Source organism: Pelophylax lessonae (assembly GCF_965119305.1).
Source record: "Pelophylax lessonae genome assembly, chromosome: 13".
In the NCBI taxonomy this organism is placed as follows: Eukaryota; Metazoa; Chordata; class Amphibia; order Anura; family Ranidae; genus Pelophylax; species Pelophylax lessonae.
In genome coordinates, this window is record NC_138780.1 from 95,846,658 (window position 1) to 95,858,810 (window position 12,153).

At 45.0% G+C, this 12,153-nt stretch overlaps 1 protein-coding gene across 2 annotated transcripts in view; it reads left to right on the forward strand.

The window, feature by feature from the left end:
* Positions 1–258: 258 nt before the first annotated feature.
* HEATR5A (HEAT repeat containing 5A) overlaps positions 259–12,153 on the forward strand; it is a 277,280-nt gene continuing 265,385 nt past the window's right edge. For both annotated transcript variants that reach the window (XM_082275260.1, XM_082275261.1), the window contains exon 1: positions 259–473. In XM_082275260.1, coding sequence (XP_082131386.1) covers positions 354–473 — 120 coding nt within the window. In that variant the 5' untranslated portion in view covers positions 259–353. The remainder of the gene's footprint in view (positions 474–12,153) is intronic.

Below are 12,153 nucleotides of genomic sequence, written 5' to 3' on the forward strand. Positions count from 1 at the left end.
TTTTTGCGAGGGGTTGCAGTTGAAGGTAAATAGATAGTATGAGAAAATCGTATAATATATTGCCAACATATTAGAGAGGGCTTGGCTGATGCCAGTGGGGCTCAAGAGAGAGCAGCCTGATAATCAGGAGAGACGCCTCCAACCCATTCGCACTTTCATGGGTCACGGAGGAGTTACTCCCCAGCTACAGCCTCAGCGCGCATCGATTACCTCGACGCTCAGCAGCCTACAGCGCGGATTGCCGATCCGTGAGCTTGACAGGTCTTGCAGACGAGTGCCGATAGAAGGGTTGGAGTCCCCGGCAGACCTGTGTGCAGAGCCCCGATGTGATTGTCACGGCGTTTTACCGAGGAATGGAGCGTTTGGAGCGGCTGCAGCTGCTGGATGTGTCTGTCCTGGAGGAGCCACAGCGGGCTCTCCGTGTATTAGAATGGCTCCAGTATCTGAGGATGGTGCTGCCCGTCACCGCTCGGGTAATGAGGAGGGGGCGGGGTGACCACACTGTACTGAGGGGACACAACTGCAGCTGGGGTGACCACACTGTACTGAGGGGACACAACTGCAGCTGGGGTGACCACACTGTACTGAGGGGGACAGAGCTGCAGCTGGGGTGACCACACTGTACTGAGGGGACACAACTACAGCTGGGGTGACCACACTGTACTGAGGAGACACAACTACAGCTAGGGTGACCACACTGTACTGAGGGGACAGAGCTGCAGCTGGGGTGACCACACTGTACTGAGGGGACAGAGCTGCAGCTGGGGTGACCACACTGTACTGAGGGGACACAACTACAGCTGGGGTGACCACACTGTACTGAGGGGACACAACTACAACTGGGGTGACAACACTGTACTGAGGGGACAGAGCTGCAGCTGGGGTGACCACACTGTACTGAGGGGACAGAGCTGCAGCTGGGGTGACCACACTGTACTGAGGGGACACAACTACAGCTGGGGTGACCACACTGTACCGAGGGGACACTACAGCTGGGGTGACCACACTTTACTGAGGGGACAGAGCTGCAGCTGGGGTGACCACACTGTACTGAGGGGGGACACAGCTGCAGCTGGGGTGACCACACTGTACTGAGGGGATGGAGCTGCAGCTGGGGTGACCACACTGTACTGAGGGGGACACAGCTGCAGCTGGGGTGACCACACTGTACTGAGGGGACACAACTACAGCTGGGGTGACCACACTGTACTGAGGGGACAGGGCTGTAGCAGGGGTGACCACACTGTACTGAGGAGACACAACTACAGCTGGGGTGACCACACTGTACTGAGGAGACACAACTTCAGCTGGGGTGACCACACTGTACTGAGGGGGACACAGCTGCAGCTGGGGTGACCACACTGTACTGAGGGGACACAACTACAGCTGGGGTGACCACACTGTACTGAGGGGACAGGGCTGTAGCAGGGGTGACCACACTGTACTGAGGAGACACAACTACAGCTGGGGTGACCACACTGTACTGAGGGGGACAGAGCTGCAGCTGGGGTGACCACACTGTACTGAGGGGACACAACTTCAGCTGGGGTGACCACACTGTACTGAGGAGACACAACTTCAGCTGGGGTGACCACACTGTACTGAGGGGACACAACTGCAGCTGGGGTGACCACACTGTACTGAGGGGACAGAGCTGCAGCTGGGGTGACCACACTGTACTGAGGGGACACAACTGCAACTGGGGTGACCACACTGTACTGAGGGGACAGAGCTGCAGCTGGGGTGACCACACTGTACTGAGGGGACACAACTGCAACTGGGGTGACCACACTGTACTGAGGGGACAGAGCTGCAGCTGGGGTGACCACACTGTACTGAGGGGACACAACTACAGCTGGGGTGACCACACTGTACTGAGGGGACAGAGCTGCAGCTGGGGTGACCACACTGTACCGAGGGGACACTACAGCTGGGGTGACCACACTGTACTGAGGGGACAGAGCTGCAGCTGAGGGGACACAGCTGCAGCTGGGGTGACCACACTGTACTGAGGGGACAGAGCTGCAGCTGGGGTGACCACACTGTACTGAGGGGACACAGCTGCAGCTGGGGTGACCACACTGTACTGAGGGGACAGAGCTGCAGCTGGGGTGACCACACTGTACCGAGGGGACACTACAGCTGGGGTGACCACACTGTACTGAGGGGACAGAGCTGCAGCTGAGGGGACACAGCTGCAGCTGGGGTGACCACACTGTACTGAGGGGACACAGCTGCAGCTGGGGTGACCACACTGTACTGAGGGGGACACAGCTGCAGCTGGGGTGACCACACTGTACTGAGGGGACAGAGCTGCAGCTGGGGTGACCACACTGTACTGAGGGGACACAACTGCTGGGCACCTGTAAGGATTCTCCACCTGTCATTTGTGCTGGTAAAGTATAAGGGAAGTCTATGACAGGCTGATAGGGGTCATCAATCTGTTCCCTCCTACACTCAGCCTATCACCTGCAGTTTCAGCTGCCTGTGCTCATCAGTAACGATGGACACACTTTACTAAGTGCAAAGTTTTCCATCAGCTGAAAACCAGATACTTGGTATTGAACAGCCATCGGTGATCTGTGAAACACCTCTGAAAGATGATTTGACCATGAATTACTTTTTAGAGGCATTAGACAGGCAATGAGGGGGCAGTATGTCACTTCTTGCCTGTTTTACCCCCAAAATGACGCATGGCAACGAAGTGCAAAAATGACAAAATATGCAACCAGCACACCAGGGATCTCTGAGAAAACAGCCAAAAGTTTTATAAAACAGAGAAAGTAGTGATGTTTTGAGGTTCCGCAGGAACCCTTCTTATCAGGTGATAAGTGCAGTGTGAATTAAGCCTGCAGCCACACCAGGTGCGATTTAAAGCCCAACTTCAACACTACTTCTGTGATCTTTGTAAAGATTTGATATAACCTAATTGATACTTCAGTGAGGGGGCTGTCCATGGCACATGGAGGAACAGTGATGTTATGAACAAAAGTTTACCTAGCAAAGGGTTAATATATAACTTCTTTCAGGCTCAAGTAGCGCTGATATAGACACAGGTACAATTTGCAGCACAATTTACATTCTAGTCTGTGGCAGTGAATTTGCACTTCTTGAAATCTTATCTATTAAAACACTGCCATAAAAACACATTAGGTGCTACTTCATGTATGGTTTGTAAATTGCATGTTGTATCTGAAGTCATACCTGTGTGACTGGGAGCTAAAGGGGGAGATTTACTTAAACCGATGCACACAGAATGTGGTGCAGCTCTGCATAGTAACCAATAAGCTTCAGGATTTTATTGTCAAAGCTTAAGGCCCCTTTCATACGGCAATCCGATCCTCCTGTCAGTTTTTCAGGCGGACCTGATCGGATGCTCCATGCATCCCTATGGGGCAGTGGGTGTCATGTCCGCTGACACCCGCTGCTATCCAATCCGATCCTGTCCATGAAATCCGGACAGATGGAAACCCTATTTTCCATCCCTCTGGAGGATCGGATGAGAACGGTCCGTTCTCATCTGATCTCCCCATAGAGGACAGCAGGGATCTGACAGCTCTATCTCTGCACACAGAGCAGAGATGGAGCTGTCAACCCGCCTGCTCAGCGAGGATCAGCGGATCGATCCCCCCGCTGAGAACGGAGTCCATCAGGCGGTGAGCCTGTGTGAAAAGGGCCTAATTGAACAACCTGAAGTTAGAAGCTGATCGGTTACTATGCACAGGGGCACCACACAGACTGTGTGCACCAATTTTAGCAAATTTTCCCCCAATGTGATATCTAAATTACCAACCTCTGTGAGAAATAAATATAAAAATAAAAAATAATAGCAGAAAAGTTAATTAAGATTAAAAAAGAATAAAAAAAATTGTGAGAATGACAGTGGCTAAAATAAACTGCGGTTTTGGTAAGTTTGTGATGTCATTATGACATCAGGGGCGGGGAATAGTCTTTTGGTTTTTTTTTTTTTTTGTTATTGGTGGATGTTACTTTAACTACTTGCCCACTGGTCAGTTATACCCCCTTCCCAGCCAGACCAATTTTCAGCTTTTAGTGCTCATATTTTGAATGACAATTACTCAGTCATGCTACACTGTACCCATAGAAAATGTTTGTCCTTTTTTTTCACACAAATAGAGCTTTTTTTTGGTGGTAGTTAACCATCACTGGGTTTTTTATTTTGTACGCTATAAATGAAAAAAAAAAAAAAAACGAAAATGTGTAAAAAAAAAAAAAAAAAAAAAAAAAAAAAAAAAAAAAATGCATTTTTCTTTGTTATAAAATTTAGCAAATTAGTAATTTTATACATTTTGGCCACAATTTATACTGCTACATATCTTTTGGTAAAAATAACTAAAATAAGTGAATATTATTTGATCTTTGTGAAAGTTAAGCCCCGTACACACGTACCGATCGTCGGCCGACCGATCGGCCGTCTTTTGTCCCCGGGCTGTCCTGTCCGCTGAAAAGTGCAAAAGACTGCACAGGAATTTTGTCCGCCGACTGCAGAAGTGATGTCATGTGATGGTTAACTTTCCCTGTGTTTTTTCTTCTCTGAGCATGCCCAGTCTTGCAAATCTGCTGTCTGTCGGCCGAATTCTGTACTGACTGGCGAACAATCGGCCGTTCTGGTGTCGGCATACAAAAATTTTAATGCTTACACGACAGATTCTGTTCGGCCGAAAGTGCGCTGTCGGCTGTCGGAAGCATCATACTAACAAGCCGAAAATCGGTCGTCGGCCGAATCTTTTCGGCCGACAATCTGCACGTGTGTACGGGCCTTAAGTCTACAAGCTATGGGGCCAATCATTGAAAATTGATCATACCTGATGTACTGACTGCCTATCTAATTTCTTGAGACACTAACAAGCCAGGACAATGCAAATACCCCGCCAAATTACCCCTTTTTTTGAAAAGCAGACATTTCAAGGTATTTTGTAAGAGGCATGGTGAGTTTTTTGAAGTTTGTTTTTTGCCACAATTCTTTGAAAAGGAAGATTTTTTTTTCCCCCCCCCACAAAATTGTCATATTAACAGGTTATTTCTCTCACATGGCATATGCATACTTGCAACTACACCCCAAAACACATTCTGCTATTCCCCCTTAGTATGGCGATACCACGTGTGAGACGTTTACACAGCCGGTTACATGCAGGGAGCACCGTCAGGTGTTCTAGGAACATACAGTATCTCACAAAAGTGAGTATACCCCTCACATTTTTGTAAATATTTTATTATATCTTTTCAGGTCACAACACTGAAGAAATGACACTTTGCTACAATGTAAAGTAGTGAGTGTACAGCTTGTATAACAGTGTCAATTTGCTGCCCCCTCAAAATAACTCAACACACAGCCATGAATGTCTAAACCATTGGCAACAAAAGTGAGTACAACCCTAAGTGAAAATGTCCAAATTGGGCCCAATTAGCCATTTTCCCTCCCCAGTGTCATGTGACTCGTTAGTGTCTCAGGCGTGAATGGGGAGCAGGTGTGTTAAATTTGGTGTTCTCGCTCTCACGCTCTCATACTAGTCACTGGATGCTAAACATGGCACCTCATGGCAAATAACTCTCTGAAGATCTTAAAAAAAAGAATTGTTGCTCTACATAAAGATGGCCTATAAGAAGATTGCCAAGTCCTTGAAACTGAGCTGCAGCACGGTGGCCAAGACCATACAGCGGTTTAACAGGACCTATGCCACTCAGAGCAGCCCTCGTCGTGGTCGACCAAAGAAGTTGAGTACACATGCCCAGCGTCATATACAGAGGTTGTCTTTGGGAAATAGACGCATGAGTGCTGCCAGCATTGCTGCAGAATTTGGAGAGGTTGGGGGGGCGGTCAGCCTGTCCGTACTCAGACCACACTCCATCAAATTGGTCTGCATGGTTGTCGTCCCAGATAGAAGCCTCTTCTAAAGATGATGCACAAGAAAACCCCCAAACAGTTTGCTGAAGACAAGCAGACCAAGGGCATGGATTACTGGAACCATGTCCTGTGGTCTGATGAGACCAAGATAAACTTATTTGGTTCAGATGGTGTCAAGCGTGTGTGGTGGCAACCAGGTTAGGAGTACAAAGACAAGTGTGTCTTGCCTACAGTCAAGCATGGTGGTGGGAGTGTCATGGTCTGGGGCTGCATGAGTTCTGCCAGAACTGGGGAGCTACAGTTCATCGAGGGAACTATTTAATGGCAACATGTACTGTGACATACTGAAGCAGAGCACGATCCCCTCCCTTCGGAGACTGGGCAGCAGGGCAGTATTCAAACATGAGAACGACCACTGCCTTGCTAAAGAAGCTGAGGGTAAAGGTGATGGACTGGCCAGGAATGTCTCCAGATCGAAACCCTATTGAGCATCTGTGGGGCATCCTCAAATGGAAGTTGGGGGAGCGCAAGGTCTCTAACATCCACCAGCTCTGTGATGTCATCATAGAGGAGGGAAGAGGACTCCAGTGGCAACCTGTGAAGTTCTGCTTAACTCCATGCCCAAGAGGTTAAGGCAGTGGAAAATAATGGTGGCCACACAAAATATTGACACTTTGGGCCCAATTTGGACATTTTCACTTAGGGGTGTACTCGCTTTTGTTGACTGCGGTTTAGACATTAACCACTTCCATACCGAGCGATTTCTGGCACTCCGCTCCTACATGTAAAAATCATAATTTTTTGCTAGAAAAGTACTTGAATTGCATAGAAAGTTGTCACACGGTGTTTGCTCAGAAATTTTTCAAACGCGTTTTTTTTTTAAAAAAAAAAAAACCTTCATGAATTAAAAAAAAAACAAAACACTAAAGTTAGCCCAATTTTTTTCTATAATGTGAAAGATGATGTTATGCAGAGTAAATAGATACCTAACATGTCACGCTTTAAAATTGCGCACACTCAATTGGAATGATGCCAAACTTCAGTACTTAAAAATCTCTATAGGGGACGCTTTCAAATTTTTTACAGGTTATCAGTTTAAAGTTACAGTGGTGGTGTGGGCTAGAATTGTTGCTCTTGCTTGAAGGTTCGCAGCTATACCTCTCATGTATGGATTGAGCGACGTTTGTATATGTGGCTGCAACAAACGCACGCGTTTGCTTCCGAATGCGGGGATGGGGGCACTTTAATTTTTTTTTTTTTTTTTTTCTTTAATTTGATCACTTTTATTCCTATTAGAAGGAATGTAAATATCCCTTGTAATAGGAGTAGTGGAAAAAGCCATACCTGGACACACACACACACACAGTATCACACAAAAGTGAGTACACCCCTTACATTTTTGTAAATATTTTAATAAATCTTTTCATGTGACAACACTGAAGAAATTACACTTTGCTACAATGTAAAGTAGTTAGTGTACAGCTTATATAACAGTGTAAATTTGCTGTCCCCTCAAAATAACTCAACACACAGCCATTAACCACTTCCTTACCTCTGGACGTCATATGACATCCTGGGCTTTAAATGGGGATATGACTGTGTGTGTTATTTTGAGGGGACAGCAAATTTACACTGTTATACAAGCTGTACACTCACTACTTTACATTGTAGCAAAGTGTAATTTCTTCAGTGTTGTCACATGAAAAGATTTATTAAAATATTTATTTTGTGACACTGTGTGTGTGTGTCCAGGTATGGCTTTTTTTTTTTTTTTTTTTTTGCATAGTTTCATTGGTTCAACTTGGATCAATGTAAGTATGTGTGTGTCATTTAAATGAATAACTTAAATAGTGCTGCACAACATTAATTCATAATCCTATAACCCGGAACACAGAAGAGTCTACTGCAGCAGCTCTCAGCCGCTCAAAGCAAGCAAAGTATTTTAATAATGATTACAAAGCTTCCTCTGATTGGCTGAGTCAGAGAGGCAGGCTGATGATGTTACAACCTCTGATTCAGCCAGAGGAAGCTTTGTGTTTATTGATGGAATACAACTCTTTCTCTGAATGCGGGCCAATCAGATAGACTCTGATGTGTTTTCTGGGTATGAGTCTCATCTAAGTACAGTTTGTACCGCACATCCAGCAGCCTCACATGTTAGTGAGGGACAAGCTGGCCCAAGCAAACTATGTAAATTATATCAAAAGAGTCCAGCTTTAAAAGTCCCTAACTGTACGAGTGAGAGGGTTCCATCTGCACTGCAATGTTGTGAATGTGATACACAAAGAAGAGATTCTGAACCAACTCAATTACTTCCAGTTCAGCAAATCCCAAGTTTCACATTGTGAATACTCGTCATTGAATACCACAGCCATTCACTCTCCACACTGCCACATTGACACAATATGTCACCGTTTCACTTTTCCCTTTAAGGGGTGCATTCACATAATACCTTGCATTCTCTGGACTTGATGAAGAGGGGTCACAATCTCCACCTTGCCCAGTCAGAGAAGGCTTTGCTTTTATTGAGAGTCGTGCCTGTGCCATGTGAGCGAGATTGCAGCCTCTCGGCATGGGACCTGGAATTTAGAGATGATCACTGTAGTAGCAGTGCCTACTACAGTGATTTCTAAGCTTCCGCAGGTATGGTACATACTTACATTGATCCAAGTTGGACCAATGTAATTATGCAAAAAGCTGTACATTGAATTCAGCGTTAAACAATCCAATATTAGTTAAATAGATAACTAGTAATTTTCTCCTTGTGTGTGTGGAAAAAAAGTATTTGATCCCCTGCTGATTTTTTACAAGACAGAATAACAACAAAAATATCCAGAAAATCGATTTTCAAAAAAAGTTATAAATTGATTTGCATTTTACTGAGTGAAATAAGTATTTGATCCCCTATCAATCAGCAAGATTTCTGTCTCCCAGCTGTCTTCTATACAGGTAAGGAGCTAAGCTTAGGAGCACTCTCTTAAAGGGAGTGCTCATAATCTCAGCTTGTTACCTGCATAAAAGACACATATCCACAGAAGCAATTAACCAGATTCCAATCTCTCCACCATGGCCAAGACCAAAGAGCTGTACATGGATGTCAGGGACAAGATTGCAGAACTGGAATGGGCTACAAGACCATTGCCAAGCAGCTTGGTGAGAGGGTGGCAACAGTTGGTGCGATTATTTATAAATAGAAGAAACACAAAATAACTGTCAATGTCCCTCGGTCTGGGGCTCCATGCAAGATTCCACCTTGTGGAATTTTAATGATCATGAGAAAGGTAAGGAATCAACCCAGAACTACACGGGAGAATCTTGTCAATGATCTCAAGGCAGCTGGGACCATAGTCACCAAGAAAAAATTCTTAACATACTTTGCCGTGAAGGACTGAAATCCTGCAGTGCCCACAAGGTCCCCCTGCTCAAGAAAGCACATGTATAGGCCCGTCTGAAGTCTGCTCATGAACATCTGAATGACTCAGAGGAGAACTGGGTGAAAGTGCTGTGGTCAGATAAGACTAAAATCTAGCTCTTTGGCATCAACTCAACTCGCCGTGTTTGGAGGAGGAGGAATGCTGCCACCGTCAAACATGGAGGTGGAAACATTATGCATTGGGGGTGTTTTTTCTGCTAAGGGGACAGGACAACTTCACCACATTAAAGGGACAATGGACGGGGCCATGTACCATCAAATCTTGGGTGAGAATCGCCTTTACTCAGCCAGGGCATTGAAAATGGGTCATGGATGGGTATTCCAGCATGACAATGACCCAAAACACACGGCCAAGGCAAAAAGGGAGTGGATCAAGAAGAGGCACATTAAGGTCCTGGAGTGGCCTAGCTAGTCTCCATTCCTTAATCTCATAGAAAATATGTGAAGGAAGCTGAAGGTTCGCATTACCAAACGGTAGCCTCATGACTTGGAGAAGATCTGCAAAGGAGTGGGGCAAAGTCCCTCCTGAGGTGTGGCCAACTACAGGAAACGTCTGACCTCTGTGATTGCCAAGAAGGGTTTTGCCACCAAGTACTAAGTCATGTTTTGCGAAGGGATCAAATACTTATTTCACTCATTAAACTGCAAATCAATTTATAACTTTTTTGAAATGCACTTTTTTTTTTGTCTCTCTCACTGTAAAAATAAACCTACCATTAAAATTATAGAGTGATCATTTCTTTGTCTGTGGTCAAACATATAAAATCAGCAGGGGATCAAATAATTTTTTCCCCTCACTGTACTTTTTAAAACCACACATGGAGCTTGCTTACACTAGCTGGTTTTGTATGTTTCAGTGTAAAATAAAGCTGTGTTGGTTTGTGCACTAGGACAGGTGTCGGGGAAGGACATGCAGTATGACTTATGGGTTAATGTTAATCAGCAGTGCATCATCTCTGTGAACACATTATTGATATGACGCACCTTCTCCAGGAATGTATCAGCTGCTGCTTTGTATTTTCTTGGATGCTGCGGTGTGGTGTTTTAACTCCCAAAAGATTTATAACTCTGTTTAGACGGTCATGTCATTTTTACACCTCTCCCAAACTACAAATCCAAACAAATATTCCCTGGTTGAACAATTTATCTTTGTGATTTTATATGTCACTTTTATGTTTCCATCCTGCTCATGTGACAATGAATCAGTTCTAATGAACTGTAAAGGCAGCGTTGCTTAGGGACTAATTGTGTGTATTAAAAGAATGGCTGGCCAGCATTACAAGTCCTTTTGGCAGTTGAAACAGTAAACTTACTAAATATGTAACTGTGTATTTAGATGTTTTCTTCGAGTTGGCCTATAGAGCAGCTCCATTTGTCGCAGCATACTGTGGTGAGAATTTGAAATTGTGACACGTTTGTTTTTTTTACATGAGGCTCTTGGGTCTCAATGTAAATTAAACTGTGCCCTGACATACCCAAAATAAATGATACCCCTAACGCTTAGACAGGTTTTTAGTAATGCACAGCTTAAAATTAACAAAGCATGCATGCATACATACCTCTTCCCAAGCTTCCCCAGGCCGGTCAGAGGACAAAATGAGGTTTCTCCTTCCTTTTTTTTTTTTTTTAATTGACGGCTGTTGGCAGTCCTTGGTGCTGCAGAGAAATTAGCTCACATTTATAACTGTTAGCCAAGGCGAACTTGATGATGTGCCCCAAGGTTGTGTCCATTACGGCCTGGGCCCACAGAAAGTGGCTTGGATGGTGCTCAGTGGCATTTAACCAAACAAAAGGGAGTAGAAAGAAGATAGCCCTGGAGTTTGGAAAGGGTGAATAGTGCTTTGGAACGTCTTTAGTCTTTTTCTTGCACTGAAAGCAGGAAACACGTGATCCACTTTTCCAAAAAACGTTTTCCACATTAGTCGCTTCAGTTCATTGTGTCAAAAAGAGTCTTTTTTTTTTTTTCTAGTTCAGGCCTTTGTGCTAGTTTTTCACCAGTGACAGTGGACATGTTGGGCCAAATGGCTGTTAGGAGAAAACTTTAGTGAGGGCGTTCCCCCCCCATTTTTACCCTGTATACTCTCCTGAGATGGAGAAAAAGCAGCTGTAAGGTAGAAGGATAGATCCTCTGCCAGTTTGTGTTGCTGTTTGTGCTTCTGCTGGAGAGATTCACTTACCTATTAAGGGCCATACACACTATAAGGTTTTCTGAAGACTTTTTCCTTCAGATTTACCTTTTCTATGTAGTACAAGGGCCTGCCAGATTGCGTACAAACTAAAAGTGTTTAGGTTTGACCTCATATTATATGGTTTTGGTAAATTTAAAGGAAAAAGTCTTCAGAAAATCTTAGTGTGTATGGCCCATTAGTTTTTGTGACCATTGTTCTGGTGCAGAAAGCAATGGAGAATCCACAAATATAAAGTTGGCACAGAAACAGGATTTGAGTGGAAATCTACCAGTGGGGAAATCAGTTGGCAACTGTTTCAGATGGATATACCCTCGCTTTGGAAAGATCTCTTTTTTCCTGATCTCTGTCTTTGGGATAACAATTTAAAGTTTTTGCAAAGGCATATTTTGTTTCTTAAAATAATGTTAAACATTCCTGATCTTTGCAATGGTATTGCACGGAGTGGCCCCGATCCTCCTCTTCAGGGCTTGCCTGCCAGCAGTATCTGCTCCTTCTCTTTTCCGAGTGCCCCCTTAGTAAGCTGTGTGCTAAAAAGGCACTCGTGCAGACGCGCCCCTCGGCTGGGCTGTGTGCGTCTAAAGATACTGCGTGGCTCAGCCATTCCCCCCCAGCTCCCCCCTCACTGGACTTGATTGAAAGCAGCAGGAGCCAATGGCTCCTACTGT